Genomic DNA, 18,612 nt, shown 5'->3' with positions numbered 1-18,612 from the left:
AAGCAAGTCATAGGCGAGAAATGGGAGAATATACTCTGTTCATTTCCTTATCTGGAAAAGAAGAAAGTGGTGTCAGTTCAGGGACAAAGGAAGCAGAACACTTAAAAGAGTAACAAACTGCTCAACATGGAGTTCTTCAACAGTTTTCCTTCAAAATCCAGTGGCTGGTAGGTTCAGCAGCTTTGCCATATCAACTGTTTCTCCCTTCAGTATGCTATCACCCAAGTTGATTCAGGACAAGGCAGCAGATGACCTTCCAGGGGCAAGAAGCTGAACCAGTGCCCTTTCCTGACAACGGGATGTGTGGACAGTGATGCATCAGTCTGCTTGCCTCAGGAGTCTTCTCCAAACCATCACCTTGCTTAACCAGGCCACTTAATGTCCAGGAATACCCTTGGCCTCTCCAGCTCAGAGAGGGACAGCTCCACCTTCTTCAAGGGGTAAGTGGGCATGAGCCTGCTGCCAGTGTCAAAGAAGCTGCTGATGGAAAGAATAGATATGAGAGCAGACCAGGATCACAAAAGGCAATTTATTTAAAAAAAAAAAAAAAAAAAAAAAAGAAAGCAATGTAGTGTTGAAACAAACATAAAAATCAAGTTCAATTAGTTTTGTTTTTTGGGTTTTTTTTCTTCTTTCTGATTGGAATGGCTACAAAAATAGATTCTACCCAAATCCATCAAAGTTAACAACAGTACCATAACAAACAAAAAACCCAGAGTTACTCATTCAGGTACCACATACAGCAGTCACAGGAATCTAGCATATATTATTTAAATGCATTTTTTTTCTTCTTCTTTTTCTTCTTTTAAAAAGTCAATCTCGAAAATGTTTCTTTTAAACTGAAACTGATTTTTAATTATAAAAAAAAGAGAAAAAAAAAGAGAAAAAAAGAGAAAGAGAAAAAAAGAGAAAGAGAAAAAAAGAGAAAGAGAAAAAAAGAGAAAGAGAAAAAAAGAGAAAGAGAAAAAAAGAGAAAGAGAAAAAAAGAGAAAGAGAAAAAAAGAGAAAGAGAAATAAGAGAAAGAGAAAAAAGAGAAAGAGAAAAAAGAGAAAGAGAAAAAAGAGAAAGAGAAAAAAGAGAAAGAGAAAAAAGAGAAAGAGAAAAAAGAGAAAGAGAAAAAAGAGAAAGAGAAAAAAGAGAAAGAGAAAAAAGAGAAAGAGAAAAAAGAGAAAAAAAAAAGAGAAAGAGAAAAAAAAGAGAAAGAGAAAAAAAAGAGAAAGAGAAAAAAAGAGAAAGAGAAAAAAGAGAAAGAGAAAAAAAGAGAAAGAGAAAAAAAGAGAAAGAAAAAAAAAGAGAAAAGAGAGAAAAAAAGAGAAAGAGAAAAAAAGAAAGAGAAAAAAGAGAAAGAGAAAAAGAGAAAAGAAAAAAGAGAAAGAGAAAAAAGAGAAAGAGAAAAAAGAAAAGAAAAAAGAGAAAGAGAAAAAAGAGAAAGAGAAAAGAGAAAGAGAAAAAAGAGAAAGAGAAAAAGAGAAAGAGAAAAAAAGAGAAAGAGAAAAAAAAAGACAAAGAGAAAAAAAGAGAAAGAGAAAAAAAGAGAAAGAGAAAAAAAGAGAAAGAGAAAAAAAGAGAAAGAGAAAAAAAGAGAAAGAGAAAAAAAGAGAAAAAATAATAATTTTAAACCAGTTGGAGGTAACAGTGTGCGTTTATTAAAATCCTGCCCCTCCCCGCCCCACCCCAGGCAGTAGAACTTTTATAATTTAAAACCCAGCCCAGTAGAAAAGAAATGTGCAAACAGTTGTCAAAGTCAGATGTACTCAAGAGGCTTTGTGGTGCGTCAGGACCTGGCGATCGGCTTCCGTCCTAACACAAGGCAGGGCTCCGACAGGAGAGGTCTCCAATGAGGCACTAAGAGGGGAGGGGCAGAGGCGGAGGCAGGCAGGCAGACGCCGGCGAGGTGCGGCTCAGGAGCCTGCGCTGCTGCAGGGAGCAGGGATGCCTCTCCCCAGGGACGGTTTGCCCCGGTCAGTAGTGGTTATGGCACTTGATCCAATGCCGGAAAGTCCGTGGTGAGTTCTGGTCACTCTGCTTTGGGATGAAAGAATTCAAAAGCCCTGTTAGAAGCTGAAAGCTTATGAGAGCTAATGAGGCTGATATGCTCAGCAGATGATTCATAGAATCATCAGGGTTGGAAGGGACCTTAAAGATCACCTAGTTCCAACCCCCCTGCCACGGGTAGGTACACCCTCCACTAGACCAGATTGCTCAAGGCTTCATCCAGCCTGGCCCTGAACACCTACTTCCCTGGGCAACCTATTCCAGTGTCTCACCACCCTCACTGGAAAGAATTTCTTTCTCCCCTCCAGTCTAAATTTGCCATCTTCAAGCTTCAATCCATTCCCTCTTGTGATAGAAACCTGCACTCATTTGTTAGCAGAAAAATTTGCACTATAGCAAACCATTTGAAAACCATTGAAAAGGAGGCTAAGGGGAGACCTCATTGCTCTCTACAACTACCTGAAAGGAGGTTGTAGAGAGGTGGGTGTTGGTCTCTTCTCACAAGTCACAATTGATAGAGCGTAAGGAAATGGCATCAAGTTATGCCAGGGGAGGTTTAGGTTGAACATGAGGAAAAACTTCTATACCAAAAAAGGTTATCAAAGACTGTCCAATACCTATCCCTGGATATATTTAAAAGCCATCTAGGTATCGTGCAGTAGTGGCTCTGGTAGAGTTAGGTAATGGTTGGAGGACTTGATCATCTTCAAGGTCTTTTCCAGCCATGGTGATTCTGTGACTTAAATAAGCTGAACTTTATCCCCAAACTTCATTCTACTTTCTGCTTCCTTTGGCTACTTCACTGGGCCTGAGATATCTTTAACCTCACCTACCTCCTCCATTACTTAGTCCGTGTCCTAAGGGATTTCTTGCCGAATTTCTTTCTGCATAGCTCCTGCAATGACACAAGACAGGACTCATTATTGCACTGCAGTTATCATCCCATCCACTCCCAGCTGCTGACAGAAGACCAGGATTAGGTAGTGTCCAGAGGAAGTGCGCAGAGCAGAGCATGTCAGGCAGTCACCTGGCCTTACACACCAGCAGTTACCAATCCCACCAAGCCTCCTGCATCCGTGGCAAACAGTAGTCCTTTGCCTACACTTCCCCAGCCCCTGTCACCTGAACATCAGTATTCTAGGGAGACAAGATAAAGTCCCGCACCCGTGGTGGTAGCTTAGCTCTACTGTATAGATAGAATGGGAGCAGAGATACTGAATGTGTCCAAGTGACAGTGTCAAGCCAGGATTAAAACTCCAGAGTCCCATCCTCGGCCAACTGAGCCCCTGTGGCCTGCCCTTAGATCAATATGGGTTGACACAAATAGAAACCTGTAGGCGAATACTCAGAGTCCTGTTCCTTTGGGATGTGGGAATGTGATCTCTCCTGCTTTTCGGAGAGAAAGAGACAAAGCATTACTCATAAAAAGTACCAAGGGACAACATGTGAAAGAGAACCTGCCTCTCTCTTACTACTGCCCTTTGGTAGCTGCTGGGACACATACATGACCAGATTCCAGTGCAGGGATCCCTCTCATCCTGTTGGGCATCCCCCTGCTTTCAGCTAGAAATGCCCTCCCTTGCCAGCCCCACCCATCAGGAACAGAAGCTGGTTGACACTCACCCTCTGCCCCCCTCCAGAGTACTCTGGATCTCCTTCAGGACTTCTGGAAAGCAGAGGGTTAAAGCAGTGAGCCAGACCAGTGGAGATCTGCTTTCAGGCAGCAGCCCAGCCACATTCCACACTCCCTTTCCAACAGCTTTTAAGATCTGACTCCCACACCACCGAGGTCAGACCTTCTACTGCCACTGCCCCTGCAGCAGCACCAGCTCTTTACAGAGCAGGCTGGCAGAAAGGACTGGAGCAGGCATTTGCTAAAGGAAATGTTGCCATTCCCAGAGTGCCAGAGCCCCAAAGGAGCAGTTTGTGCCAGCTAACATTTTACCCAAGTCCTGCTGGGAAGCAAATGCAGCTCTGTGGAACAGCCCCTGCCTGGGGGCCTGGCTATCAGTCCAACCTTTGCACTGATTCGAGTTTTTCTACCAGTTTAGTGTAATTGCAGATCCCTCAGAACTGAGTACAGGAATCCACAAAACTCCCAACAGCTTTCTTCTTTTCCCACCCAGAAAGGCACCTGCCCTGTTAGCAAGAATTCATCTCACTCACTTTCATCATTAAGCAAGGCATGTTCCATCAGCCTCCCAGACTTCCTCTCTAAAAAAAGAGAAAGAAAAAAGCTTTTTTACCTAACAACATTTTCCCCCTTTCATGCAATATGTGCAGTTTTGACAACACACATTAGAACTGCATTACTTTTTTTCCCCCCCTCTGTTAAGTGCTTTTTGACTTTATTGCATGCTTCACATTCTGAATCCTCAAAGCCTCTCACACCCTGAACTGTATTTTCCAGCAATACCAGTCTGGCTAACAGAAGATCTCATCTGTAATTTCAGACTTTATCTTGCCACAGCCTCTTCCTTCCAGCAGGAACTATCTTTTGTCCTTTTTCAAGGCAATTTTGCCACATACAACTTAGTTTACAGCTAACAATTACTATGTCCAGGCAGTTTTCCTTGTGTCCCTCCTTACTTCCCCCATTTGTAGGCAGAAGACACCAACTGTAGCATCAGGAAAGATGTTTCAAGGCTTGCACCCCACCATGCTACATTTAGTACAATTATTTTTGGCTTACCATCTTCTCCAGAGTCACCTGAACTCCTTCCTGGTGCCCTAGGAAAGGAAAGGAGGCAGAAAACAATCACTGGGAGGCACAAGGGTACAGAGAATTCATGGATATTCTTGGCAGCTCCAAGAAGTTCCACTGCATGCTAACAAAATGGTTTGTTGAGCAAGAATGGAGGAAAGGCTTCATCACAGAAATCTGCAGGCACCACAGAACATCTCTAAACTTTGGAATGAAATTCCTAGAGGATCTCCATGACTGTCAGATCTGCTGTTTATTCCTGATGTTCCAAGAACATCAGCAGCATACTGGATTTCCCTTCACAGAGCAACAGTTTGGCCATGGCAGTAACACCCTGCCCCTGAAGTATGCAAGAGCCAAGTGTCAGTCAGACACATCATTAGGGAACAAGTAGAGCAAGCCAGAGCTTACAGTTTATGACTTTAGCTTAGGGATACTAATTCCAGTGCTTCACTACTTTGTCCCACCAGCTGTACTGCAGCTAAGAAAGCCATCAGGGAGAAGGTTACATTTCCTCCTGATGCCAATCCATCTAGGAATGTTGTTAACAAACTTCATTCTTCTTCTTTTTTTTTTTTGTTATTTTTGAAGAGAAATCCTCAACACAATACAGAACTTTGTTGGAAACAGTTGAGCAGATTACAAAAATCACAGAACACCAGGCTGGAAGGGACTCCAAGGATCATTTGGTCCAACCTTTCTAGGTAATATTATAAATGAGATGGCCTAACATGCTACCCTGGCAAGCTGAGTCTTAAAACTGTCCAATGCAGGGGACTCCACTGCTTCCCTTAGGAGATGATTCCAATGTCTTGACTGTTCTCATATTGAAAAATTTTCTTCTGGAGTCCAACAGGAATCTCCCCAGGAGTAATTTGAACCCATCACCCCTTGTCTTTTCCATGCAACTCTTTGCAAAAAGGGAGTCTCTCCATCCTTCTGGTAGGCATCTTTTATGTACTGGTCCATGCTAATAAGGTCTCCCCTACATCTTCTCTTTTCAAGGCTGAACAAAGCCAGTTCTCCCAGCCTTTCCTCATATGGCAGGGCTTCCAGTAGACCTCATTACTCAGTCACAGACAGTGGGTAAGAGTTTTACAGGCTTTACCTGGATTTTCTTGCAGCATTCTCCACACCAGGCTTGTTGTGCACATGATTGTTGCTTGTAACTTCTGGCGTGTCCACAATGCACCGGGGCTCCACCAACCATTTGGTTGAAAGGGAAAACCTCTCAAACTCAGATGGTGAGATCAGGTAGAAACCTACAGATGATTGGGAATTGGTAAGTGATTCTCAAGTTCAATACTACAGCTCCAGAACTGAAGGTAATGCAAAAATCAAAGGATCATACAATGGCTTAGGTTGGAGGGGATCTCAGAGATCACCGATACAAGTATCCTGTGTTGGCAGAAAGGGTTTGCATTTCCTCCTATCTAAATAAGGAATCATTGAAGGAGATATTACCCCAGTTTCCCAAGGACTGTTAGCCTAGAGACTGGGCAATTGAAGATTATGCTGAGAGTTAACTGTATTGTCTTGTGCTAACACTTTGGAAAAGCAGCACAGAAAGATGCAAAAGCTGAACTGCAAAGCATCGTCGACAGCCACAGGATTTTGGATCCCAGTTGGGCAATTTGAATGTTGAGCCACAGGCATGCAGAGCAGGCACAATGCAGCCATTGCCCCAGTGTCTGCTGCTCAGACAGCCGTCCTCCTGACTCTAGAAAAGAGGAGGGGGCCAGATGGAAGCTACCTATGGGGCAAGACACAACCTGTAAGCTGAAAACCAGCACATCCATTTACAATAATGGAATAAACTCACTTCTGCTTCTGCCAATTCATGTGTCTTTTGGCAACTGGTACTGTCCAGAAGCATGTAACAGACAGATTTGTATACTATTACAGAATCACAGAATATATCTGATCGGAAGAGACCTCAAAGATCATCCAGTCCAGCCTTTGACCCAGCACTGAAGGGTCAACGCTAAGCACCAGGCCCATACACTGCTTGAACACCCCCAGGGATGGTGACTCTACCACTGCCCTGGGCAGACTTTTCCAGTGTTTGAGAACCCTTTCATTGAGGAAATAATTCCTAATATCCAGCCTAAACCTCCTTGGTGCATCTTGTGACCATTTCCCTCTGGTCCTGTCACTTGTCATCAAGGAGAAAAGGCTGCTCCCTCCTTCCTCCAACCTCCCTTCATGGAGTTATAGAGAGCGGTAAGGTCTCCCCTCAGTCTCCTCTTCTCTAGACTGTACAACCCCAGCTCACATAGTCACATATGTACACAGCCCTAACACCAAACCAATGCCTTTTTGATTCTCTCAAGCAGACAGCAGAGGCAGATGACCTGGGAGAAGCAGAGCTTACCTTGGCCATACTTGGTGAAGACACAGGAGGCGATGCCACTCACATCCTCTTTGCGGATGCATGGGTAGCGGATTTGTAACTTGAGGAAGGGCAGTGAGATGATCTGAATGTCTCCCAGGTTGGTCAGGACAGCCAGGTCATTCTCACTGTAATCATCAGTCTTGCAGCTGCCAAAGTTTGCAACTGTCACCTTTCGTACCCTACAGCCTTCCAGGGCAGTCAGCTTGAGCTTCAGTTTGGAGCTAACCTTGGGTAATGTGAATACCTGTCAACAGAAATAGGATGCTGATGTCTCTCTGCAGCACCACAGCCACACCCCAGCACAGCTGCTGCTCCCTTAAAACAAGGTTTTCATTCACAGTGACTACACACAGGTGTCATCTGAGCCATTGGCTCCCTGCTCTTGGGACAAGTATTAATCAGTCAAACTATTTCTGTTCTGACATCCATCAGGTTTACCCTTCAGGCTGCACACTGCATTGCTCCCCTAGTCCTTTTAAAACCCCTCCATATAATTATTGCAGAAAGAGAACAGAGTTTACACCAACCATGTGCTCTTCTGCATTGAAGAGCCTAGAGCAGGCTACTTCAAGTCTTCTATGCTGACTAGTCAGTGTGCAAAACAAGCAGCCTTTTAGTTACTTTACAGAACTGCCTACCCATTTCTGCTTCTGTACTAAACCATGGCAAAAGCAGAAGCAGCCTTGTCCAAAGAGTATAATGTAACACAGGAATGCAAAACCCAGTTTGTCAGCTCACATGTGATTTATGGGCTGCACCAAACAGAAAGCCCATCCCAAGGGTGTTATTCAGGTACAAAAGAATGAGCACTCCCAAGAGTTATCTCTCCACTGAGCACTGCTCAGTGCTTCAGCAGACTTTATGCAAAGCCCATATGCACCTCTTGGGTGGTACTTACCTTAAATTGCTCCTCAGATACCACCAACAGCTGGTGGCTGCCTTGCATATCAGGACTCTTAGAAAGATCATGTGCTACTTCTAGAGGCTCTGGGAGGGGAGTGCTGCGTCCATCCAAGACAAGTATACCCACAACAGGAGCTCTGTGCATCAGCTGAATCTCTTTGGCTAGACAAGTAAGATAAGGAGGGGAATAAACAAACAGAAAAATCAACCAGGAGTCTAGTCAGATCACTGCATTAGAACTTCATTCTCATCCTCTCAAAACTAGAGACCTCTACAATGTAGTTACAAAAGGTTTACTAGTTAAAGGGTATGTGGACTGAACTGGTTCCTGTTAAACAGTAATTATTGTTATCTGTAGATAGCAGGCCCAGCTGTCGGAATAAGCTTCAGTGACAGCTGACACAAATTTACATCTCTGCAGTCAGCAGGAGGTGAGGCTGAGGCATGTTGGGCAGTGCTGGGGCTCACTGAGTCCAGCTGCTGCAGGGCGTCCCTCAGCTCAGACACTGCTCCACTCCCACTGATAAAAAGCAGTAACTGAGCTGCCTCACTCCTCTCTATGTACCTCTTGGTTTTATGATACTCAGATCCTCCAGGACCTCCCTTTCATGAGGCATACTCACCCTGCTCTGCCCTGACAGGTTCATCCATCCTCCTCTCTGCTGGGGGAACACGCAAACAGAAGGCGTAGACTGTACCTCCATTGGTGCCTGCCCACAGGGATGGGCAGTGGCGGGAGCCTGCAGCAAGAAGGGGAGTCATGAGCAAGGCACTATCTGTGAAAGCCTTGGGTAACTGCTTTCCACCAGCTAAACACATCCTCACTCCATTTATATCCTAAATATCTTTATATTAGGGCAGAACTGCAGGTTCTTAGCATTTCTTTTCCCAACACACGTCCCTCAACAGCCGTGATAAAGGGCAGAGCGTATCAGAAAGGGAACAGAGAGCTGTTTCCATCAGACACCACACTTGCTGCACCCAGCTTTCACATTTGTACCACACATGAACAAAGTAAACTTGGGCATAACCTCAGTCTGGGCTCTGATGCACAGCCAGACACCACCCTGACCAAAACCAAAAGGTTCTGCTGGGAGCAGGGATGAACTTCATAGAGTAATGAGACAAGGACAAGTTTATACGAAAAACTCAGCTGAAATTACAGCACATTTGAGAACCATACATAAAGGCTGCATCCAAAGATGAACTAACTCCTTGCCTTGGACTAGCCAGCAGCCAGAATGGCTAAGTAACAGTTCTGCATGGCAACATATGCTCTCGTTCTATATTAGTTTTGCAGCACAGCCCAAAGTAGGGCACAGGAGGTGCCCAGTTTTCCTGGCAGGCAGTAAATTTTAATATGTTCCTTGGCAGGAGGAGGAAAAACCCATTTGGAAGAAAGGAGAGAGGCTTTTTCTACTCACTGTCTCTCAAGAAGGTATCAGCAAAATACAAGGTTCGCACGAAGCCAGTGAAAGAGTCTTCTGCAGAGCGAGCTTCGATCTTCCGCTGAACCGGAGCCAGCTCCATCTCCTGCAGTGCATCCTGGTCAAACTTGGCATTTGCTTCTTGCACCTTCAAAGATGGGCAGGCAATTTGTCAGCCAGGCAAAGACATAAGGAAACAGACACAGATAGTAAGAGTGGCAGCAACAGAGAGAAGCACCATTGACCCAACAAACAGGTACATGGAATGGTCTGGGTTGGAAGGAACGTCTGAAGGTCATCTGGTCCAACCCCCTCTGCAGTCAGCAGGAGCATCCTCAACTGGATCAGGATGCTCAGAGTCCTGTTGAGCCTCACTTTAAATATCTCCATGGATGGGGCCCCAACCACCTCCCTTGGCAACCTGTTGCAGTGTTCCACTACCCTCAGAGTAAAGAACCTGGTTCCTAACATCCAAGCTAAACCTGCTCTTCTCTAATTTGAAGCCATTGCCCTTCACCCTGCAGCCTTCACTGCAGGATTTTGTAAACACAATCTCTCTCCATCCTTCTTGTAGCCCCCTGCAGGTACTGGAAGTTTGCTATTAGGTTTCCCCAGAGCCTCCTCTTCTTCAGGCTGAACACCCCCAGCTCCCTCAGCCTGTTCTCATAGCAGAGGTTCTCCAATCCCCTGATAATTTTCATGGCCCTCTTCTGGACCCTCTCCATCAGGTCCATGTCCCTCCTATACTGAGGGCTCCAGAGCTGGCTGCAGTACTCCAGGTGAGGTCCCACCAGAGCAGAGTAAAGCAGCAGAATCACCTCTCTGGGTCTGCTGGATCAGAATCACCTGTCTGGATCCTGCAGCACGTGTGCACCTCCAGGCAGGACATCTGCTCTAAACCATTTCATCTAACAGCACCACCAGAAGCTGCCATTTTTGCCCTTTTACTGATACCACAGCAGGACCCCCTCATGCTCTAGACAGGCCTCTGCATGCTCCAAGCTGCAAACAGATGTGATCTATGTGATCTCCCACAGAAAGTGCCCCCCTCACCTCTGAGGCATTTCCACTACCTCCTCGGCGCTTCCTACTGGACACCCTGCTCCTTCTGATCCGCCTGAACGACTGCCGGAGGGACTTCTTCAAGGATTTCACTCGAGACAGTGGCCCTTCTAAGGCCAGCTGGTCACTGGGATGCAGTGTACACCTGAAAGGAGGAGACAGTAAGCACCTGGCCACTTTCTACTGGGTGGAAATTACACCCACGAGTCCAACAGGACACATGCAAATGTCAGAAAGTGCTTAAATATTCTTGAGGGTTTTTCAAGGACAGAGTGCAAGGAAGCAGGGCCTCTTGCTACCCTGACTGCTCTTGAGAAATTGCTTATCACAGCTTGCTTTGTTAGCAATTCCAGGCCATCTTTAACAGAGGATTGCCACAGACCTTCTGGAAAGAAGACACTCACTTGACAAAGACCAGTCGTTTCTGCTGGTGGTCAAAAAGCCCAAACCCATGACTGGTACCAAAGGCCACAAGCTTCCATTCAGAGTGAAGGGCCAGGGAGGTGACCACAGCTGGTGGCTGGCATTGGACAAGGACAAAGGGCTGAAAGCCAGCTTCAAATCGAACAGCTCCATCTCGAGTTCTTAGTTTCTCATGACCTTTCCACCGATAGCCCTCTTGGTCCTGCAGGAGATCTGCTTCAGCATGGTCCACAACATGCTCTGCATCTTCGTCATTCAGTTCCATCACCAGTACCTGAAAGGAAGGGGACAAACTTTGCTACAGCTTTTGCTGTTCTCCGAGTGTGGGCCCCAGCAGCTGCCGAGACTACAGCATCCCTCAGGACAGACACACAGCATTAGATAGTGTCTAAAACACAGGACAGAGAAAGCAGAGAACTGAGAGACATTTCCAGCAACCAGTTTGCCACTAGAGAAAGGAATATTTCAGATTTTAACTGATGTCCAAGTTGCACTCTGACAGCCTGCACCAGAAGCAAGGTCTATGCTGACTGGATTTCAATACCTGTCCTGCTGTACCAGCTACAGCCAAGTATCCACTGTATTTACACAGGTAGATCTTCTGGATCCCAAGTCTTGGATCATCACTGTAAGGGTCAAAGGTACCAACCTAGACAAGAGAACACACAGTGGCTGGGATTTGCAGATGGATTAACTAGGGCAAGAATCAAAGCCCTTAGGTTCTCAGGAAGCCTCCACAAGCAACAGCTTTCCTACCTTGCGAAGCGGAGGCCATTCGTCCTCACCCAGCGTGTTCATGTTGTCATTGGGGTCAGCATCAGTGAGAAACACCCTCACTGTGCTTAGCTTATAGAGGAGGTGTAAGCAGACACCAGATGCATCCCAAAACCTCACAGTGCCATCTTCATGCCTGCATGGGGGAGGGTGACAGAAACAGAGCTCGTACAGGAGAACAGCAAATTGCCCACAGGAAGACAACAAAACAGAGGGGGGAAAAACACAACCAAAGATCAAACCATGCTGTCTACAAAGCCCTGAGCTCTGGCAATTTGGAGCTTCATAGGAAAGGTTTTGGGTTTTCTTTTTGTTGTTTTTGGTTTGCTTTTGTTTTGTGTTTGCTTGGGGTTTTTTTGTGTGTGTGAGTTTTGGTTTTGTGGTTTGGGGTTTTTTTCTATGTTGGTTAGGGTTTTCCTTCAATCCAGTTTGTTCTCAATGATCTGACACCAGCGTAAAAATTTAAGGTTACACCAAAAAGTACTGAAAAGGGTTAAAAAAAAACAAACCAAACACCAGGAAGGACAGAAGGAACAACTCGTCCTGACAAAAATACTATTACTGGGAGGGAAGGAAATAAATCAAGCTTCAATCTTAGTTATTCTCCAGCTGAAAACTGCCAACATTCTTCCAGCATAAGGGTAAGGACTGCTAACAACGTGCTGCACCACAAGGGAAATCTGAGGAAAAGACCACTGAAATTCTTAAAAGTGCTCTGGAAAGAAAATGGTTTGCTTTTTATCTGATGAGACAAGCTCTACCCATCTACTCCCCCCCTTAGCTACATCTGTCCATGCTGATCAAAGCAGACATGAGTCCAAGCCAACTTCTTTTTTGAGGTTCAGAACAGTGTAAGGTAGGGGAAAAAATGCTTCAAAACCTAAAATATTAAGCTCCCCTTTTACATTGCTCCCTTTGAACCAGTCTGGCTTACCACCTGCACTTCTACACTGGTGTTTGAGGGGAATGGATAACAAGTCAGAACTACAAAGAAGCTGCCAGCTTTATAGGTCATCCATGGACATCCTGATCCTTAGAAGCAGTACCATCAGTTACCTTCACACACCTAGCAGCCAAAGTTGCATTGCCAAGTTGGAGCCCTCTCTCTACAAGATAAGTAGACTTGAACCCCATGGGAAAGCCTCAGTTAGTTCAAAAGGAAGAACAGAAGGTGGAAAGGGCTCCTTGCTTGTGATCAGCCAGGCACATACCCTGTTAGCAGCAAGTCCCTCTGCGGAGGATCCGGAGCTATGTTGGTGCCACCATCAATCGGCCACGGCTACAAACACATTAAGGGAAGACTGTGATTTCCCAGGCAGTGACAGTGTGAAGAGAATATGCAGTCAGCAGGAGAGCATGAACTCCAGTGCAAGTGGCAGTGAAACAGTCCATGCTGTTAGCTTTTGTTTGGATTAGATGTTCCTGTTCTGACACCAGCTGTGCTTTTTAGAAGTTATGCTACACATTTCCTCAAGAAGCTGTGCCGAAAGCCTCATGCTTCTAAACCAAGAAGTTTGTTACCACTGACAGCTGGAAACACTCAGACTTTCCTTCTAGCTTGTCAAAGCCTGAAAAAAATATCACATTTTAATCCCCCAGTGTGAGCAACTGTATTGGTGGTGCTCTGGGAAAGAGCCTTTCTTGACCCTATTAAGAGGCAGGACAACGTCTGCTGGGACTCATCCCTGCCCAGAGCCAGGAGCACAGACCACCCACAGTCTCAGCACTCAGGCTATTCTTAAATCCATGGGAACACATGGATGTTTAAAGCTGCCATACCATAGTGGAGTAGTGAACGTTCTGCTTGCTCCCAGCACTGATAATCCTCTCCCACAGCTTCAGTGGGATGTTGGAGACGTGGTGTGAGCAGGTGATGGCTGAGCAATGGAGGGAAGCCAGGTAGGGAGGATGGACTGCTGGCCAGCCTGCAGTTTTCAAGTCTATGACCACCAGCTCCTCTTCTGCCAGCACAACCATAGCAGAAGGGTCATCAAACTCTGCAGAAACAAGATTCATTGAGACTGACAGAAATGACCATGCAAGGCTAATAAGAAACAAGCTTCCTGTAAGGCTTGTTTGAAAGCTGTTATCACAGAGCTCTACACAAACATTTTTGTTGGCAAAAGCTCTAAATGCTTCTGTGTTAAGTGAGCCTGTTGAGGGACTAACATTAATAGACTTCTAGATGCTAACAGATTTACTCCAAATTCATGTTCCTGGGACTGTCAGAGTGACTTTTTATAGATTCCACTGCAGAATAAAAAAAAAAAAAACACATATGGTAACAATATACACAGCTAAATAAGAGTAGTGAATATGAACTTGGGTGAACAACCAGAACTCAAAGGACCTTACCTACAGCTAATTAACAGCGTGGGGTGGACAGACACACATCCACCCCAGCAGTGACCTATTTAGTGCTCTGTTAGGACCACAGTCCATCTAGGCTAAGCTGCTTAAACCCAGTAATGCCTTGGGTTCTGCAGAATGCTTCTCTGCTGGAACTGACAAGTATTTACAGTTCAGCTGTCTTCTCATCCCTGCTGCTCATTCCTTGTGACACATTGTCTGGACTTCCATTTTTTAAGGAGTACATCATCTAACATATGCCCACATGTGTATTGGACAAGATTACAAACAAACAAAAAAAAAAAAAACACTTGACACAATCAAGAGTTCAAGATTCTTCATTGGAACTAGAATTGAAGTGATAAAAAAAAAATGTACTCTAAAGGACATGATTGCAGTAATGTCATGAGACAGTCACAGTGGCAACTGGTGAGGAAAAGCAAACCCACAAATCAGTTCACACCATCAATAATTAACACAGCCATAGAAATCAAAGTGAACACAGAACTCTAATGTCACTCTGGGGGAAGGCATGGGTGATAAACAGTGAGCCATAAGGAAACCAGCAGCTTTTCCCTGACCTTCCTTGCTAACCTGTGCCTTAACTGCTCTCCTGCAGTTTGATTACCTGGAATACACTTGCAAGGAGGCACTTCTGTAAGCAAGCACATACCAACGCCGTTCACTCAGCAAAATTAACTTCAAGTAATTAGTACTTGGCATCACTCTAGTTGGACACCCCAAGTTTCACCTCTGACTAGCCACAGCTCTAACACAACACTCACCAGTTCAGTTTCTTAATGAAAACAAAAAAAGAAAGGTTTATATTCAGTTTGGCTTTGCTACCTTTTGTGTCTTCATTTGCAGTTGCCTACAGGACTCCTAAGGAGAACAAATCACACCCTACCTGTCCTGCTTTATGCCTGATCAGCCCTGCACTCTGCCTGCTGCTGCCAACATCAACCAAATGTACCCTGTTTTAACAATCATTTTCTCCCTGCAAAGCCACACATCTGAGCTCATTGCTTATGCCAAGAAGCTATTTTAAGTTGCTGAAGTAGCAATCATACCAGAATTTGTCATGACTGCCACACACTCATCCACCTGCTAATTTAAAAAACAGAAAACAGGAAGGGCCAGCCTTTCAAAAATTGTTTCCACAGCGTATTCAGAGGAGTGGAAAGTCACCAGCTCCCACCATGCTGCAACACATAAGCTTTGTGCTTATTAAATTAAGTGGCTTTGGTATACAATTAATACCTTCGTATTGGCATCGCAGGGAAGGCTGCTTAAGGGCAAACAAGGCAAGCAGTGTAGATCCACTGAGCTTAGGCAATCAGCCACAAGGAAGCTTCTCAACCACAGAAACCTCATTTTATTGTAAAAAAACTTCCTCATTTGAGTGCATCAGCTTTAGCCTCCTGCAGCAGCTCCTGCCTGTAGCCCCCAACCCCCCCAAAGTCACATTAACCAGATAATTCAGTACTTGGAAAGTAGAAATATAAAGCCTGTTATGTGCAGTTACTTCATCCTAAGTGGCATCTGGAATATTGTGTCCAGTCCTGGGCCCCACAGTTTAGGAAGGACCTCAGGGAGCTGCTTGAAAGAGTCCAGTGCAGAGCCACAAAGACGCTGAAGGGAGAGGAACATCTCCCTGCTGAGGAAAGGCTGCAGGAGCTGGGGGTCTTCAGCTTGGAGATGAGGAGACTGAGAGGTGCCCTCATTCATGTTTATAAAGATGTGAAAGGCAGTGTCAGGAGGACAGAGGCAGGCTCTGCTCTGTGATGTCCAATGGCAGGACAAGGGGCAATGGGTGCAAGCTGGAGCAGAGGAGGTTCCACATGAACATAAGGAAAAGCTTTTTCACTGTAAGGATGACAGAGCCCTGGAACAGGCTGCCCAGAGAGGTTATGGAGTCTGCTTCTCTGAAGACACTCAAAATCTGCCTGGATGTGTTCCTCTGTGACCTACTCTAGGTGATCCTGCTCTGGCAGGGGGGTTGGACTGGAAAATCTTTTGAGATCCCTTCCAACCCCTAACATTCTGTGATTCTGTGACTTCTAATCACTTTGAGGAACTGAACTTCAAGTAGTCAGTCTCTTACCTAAGACTCAGATTTTTTTTTTTCATCTTTAAGACTTCTGTTACATCATCTAGAACCTCAGCTCTGTCAGCTTCACACAACAGAAAAAGGTCCAGTTTCTTCCATGATAAAAAGCTAAACAGCACTTCCAGTTTAATGGCATTTTTCAACTTGAAGGTTTAGACCTATTGGATCTGCACATTTGGAAGATGCTTATAAAAGGCAGTGTGTTGTAAAGGGAAAATACATCTCAATTACACTCTGCCTATTTCTTTACTGGTTTTCCAGTGACTTGAGAGACTCTATTAAGATCCAGGGAGTGAGTTTCTTTATGTCTGCTCTCCTGAGATGGTCTTGCCCCGGATCTGTGGTCTGCTTTGTACAACAGGCCAGAGGGAGCCAACCTGCAGTTGCATACTGCAATGCCCATGCCTGCACAGTGTGCAGCTGGGAGCTGTCACCACTGCCACTGGCAGCATCCAAGACAAATGGGTTTGGAAACCAGTCTGTGAGGCAGGCTAGGAACTAGAAAGCTTGAGAAGACTCAGTAACAGAAGATGGAATGGATCCAGAGGAGGGGCCACCAAATGATCAAGGGTCTGGAACACCTCTCTTACAAGGATAGGCTGAGGGAGCTGAGGTTGTTCAGCCTAGAGAAGACTCCAGGAAGACCTAATAGCAACCTTCCAGTACCTGAAGGGTGCCTACAAGAAGGCTGGAAAGGGACTGTTTCCAAAGGTCTGCAGTGATTAGGGACAATGGTTTTAAATTAGAGAAGGGCAGATTTAGGCTGGATGTTAGGAGGAAGCTCTTTATCATGAGGGTAGTGGAACACTGGAACAGGTTGCCCAGAGAGGTAGATGAGAACCCATCCTTGGAGATATTAAAGGTCAAGCTCAACAGGGCTCTGGGCAACCTGATCTAGTGGAGGATGTCCCTGCTGACTGCAAGGGGGTTGGACTAGATGACCTTTGGAGATCCACTCCAACCCAAACCATTCTATGATTTGCCCACAAGCACCTAAAGTGGATCTAGACTTCCACAACTTGGTCTGACCCATTTTCCAGTAGTGCACATTGATGGAGCTTCAAACAGCATTTTCTAGTCAGTTACTTCAAGTTAACCAGAAGCAAGGACTGCACCAGCCTTAGACAAAGAGTTCTTGGGACATTTCTTCACAATTCCATGAAAAGAAATAATATTATAGCTACTATGGAAGTAAAGGCAAGAAAGCTCTTCAAGAGGCAAGAACCTGACAAGCTCTAAGGAAGCTGTGGAATGAATGCTATTCAGTTTTAGAACTTCTTACATTATGTTCACCAGCAGCACATAAATTCTGTATATTGACTCTTGGTTCTATGTCTCACATGGCTGATTTATTGCCCAGAGCCCCAGTCATAAATCCAGGTAGTAATTAGAAGAAACAGTGTCTCAGTGGGAGTAAATTCTGGGTTTAATTATTGCCTCCTTTGAAGTGCTCTTACCAAACAGCAACACTCAGATCCTTATTTCACGACCTGGTTATGTCCACTGTCCAGCTCACACAGACATGAGCCCAAGAGGTATTTTCTCATTAATGGAGTAGCTGAATTTTCCAAGGAATGTGTGGCATTTGGAACCAGCCCACCCTTTATACCAGTATTTTACACTTCACTTTTAAATGGCAAATCTCTTTTAAAGTTAGACTCACTCCTAAGGGCCTTTTCCAACCTAAACGACTCCATGATCCTCTGTTAACGTCTCTGAAAAACCTCACACAACTGACCTCCTTATCACATTTCATGTGCTATTTATACCAGGCAGATTTTCACACGCTGTTCTACTTCCTCTAACTGCCCTTTCACCACATACCTGCAGTAGGCTCTGAACTGAAGATGATAAAGAAGTCTATCACCCGGGATGTGAAGTCAAAGGCTGTTTGCTGACTGCCATGGACCACAGAGATGCTGTGCCTGTCACCATAGCTAGCCCGGGGCATCCCTCCTTGGAATATGATGTAAGGAAGCCTTAAGAGAAAGACAGACTTAGAGTGGTGTGTGCTGAAGGGAGGAGGAAGCAAAATGTCACAGAAAAAAGGCAAGTAAAAAAAAAAAAAATCTTCTATCACTCTAAAGGGTTCTCATGGCATTGCAGAGTGTGCCCTTCAAATGGCTTTAAAGAGGGAAGAGTGAAGGGATACACCATACACTTACCCATTTTTGGTTGTCTGCCAGTAGATCTTGGAGATGGCCTTGCAAGGAAATGGACCTAAGAGAACAGAGTTATTTGCTGTAACTCAGGAAGCAGGTAGTGTTGGGTTAATGGTTGGACTTGGTGATCTCAGTCTTTTCCCACCTAAACGATTCTAAGTGCATCTTTACAGAAGAAGATCCTTACTCTGCTTCACCCAGGTCACTTCAGCCTCCAACTCGAAGGGAACCACCCAAATTAGACACCACCATCACCTCCCCAGACCAAGACACATCAGACAATGACCCTTCTGACCACAGCAGCCCT

The 18,612-nt window shown here is 45.2% G+C and overlaps 1 protein-coding gene across 2 annotated transcripts in view; it reads right to left on the bottom strand.

The window, feature by feature from the left end:
* Positions 1-2,837: 2,837 nt before the first annotated feature.
* The window catches only part of LLGL2 (LLGL scribble cell polarity complex component 2), a 29,800-nt gene continuing 14,025 nt past the window's right edge, over positions 2,838-18,612 (bottom strand). Inside the window, exons 8-25 of one of the 2 annotated variants that reach the window (XM_054393697.1) lie at positions 18,309-18,363; positions 17,968-18,122; positions 13,464-13,681; positions 12,896-12,963; positions 11,667-11,820; positions 11,455-11,559; positions 10,892-11,184; positions 10,479-10,632; positions 9,423-9,573; positions 8,622-8,738; positions 7,994-8,160; positions 7,075-7,339; positions 5,809-5,962; positions 4,689-4,726; positions 4,163-4,210; positions 3,620-3,662; positions 3,328-3,385; positions 2,838-2,891 (exon numbers count right to left, since the gene is read on the bottom strand). In XM_054393697.1, coding sequence (XP_054249672.1) covers positions 2,838-2,891; positions 3,328-3,385; positions 3,620-3,662; positions 4,163-4,210; positions 4,689-4,726; positions 5,809-5,962; positions 7,075-7,339; positions 7,994-8,160; positions 8,622-8,738; positions 9,423-9,573; positions 10,479-10,632; positions 10,892-11,184; positions 11,455-11,559; positions 11,667-11,820; positions 12,896-12,963; positions 13,464-13,681; positions 17,968-18,122; positions 18,309-18,363 — 2,297 coding nt within the window. The remainder of the gene's footprint in view (positions 2,892-3,327; positions 3,386-3,619; positions 3,663-4,162; positions 4,211-4,688; positions 4,727-5,808; positions 5,963-7,074; positions 7,340-7,993; positions 8,161-8,621; positions 8,739-9,422; positions 9,574-10,478; positions 10,633-10,891; positions 11,185-11,454; positions 11,560-11,666; positions 11,821-12,895; positions 12,964-13,463; positions 13,682-17,967; positions 18,123-18,308; positions 18,364-18,612) is intronic. The other variant, XM_054393698.1, reaches the window with a different exon arrangement.

This window comes from Indicator indicator, chromosome 29 (assembly GCF_027791375.1).
Source record: "Indicator indicator isolate 239-I01 chromosome 29, UM_Iind_1.1, whole genome shotgun sequence".
NCBI lineage: Eukaryota > Metazoa > Chordata > Aves > Piciformes > Indicatoridae > Indicator > Indicator indicator.
Note: the sequence above shows the minus strand (reverse complement) of the source record. Positions and strands in the feature narration are given on the sequence as shown.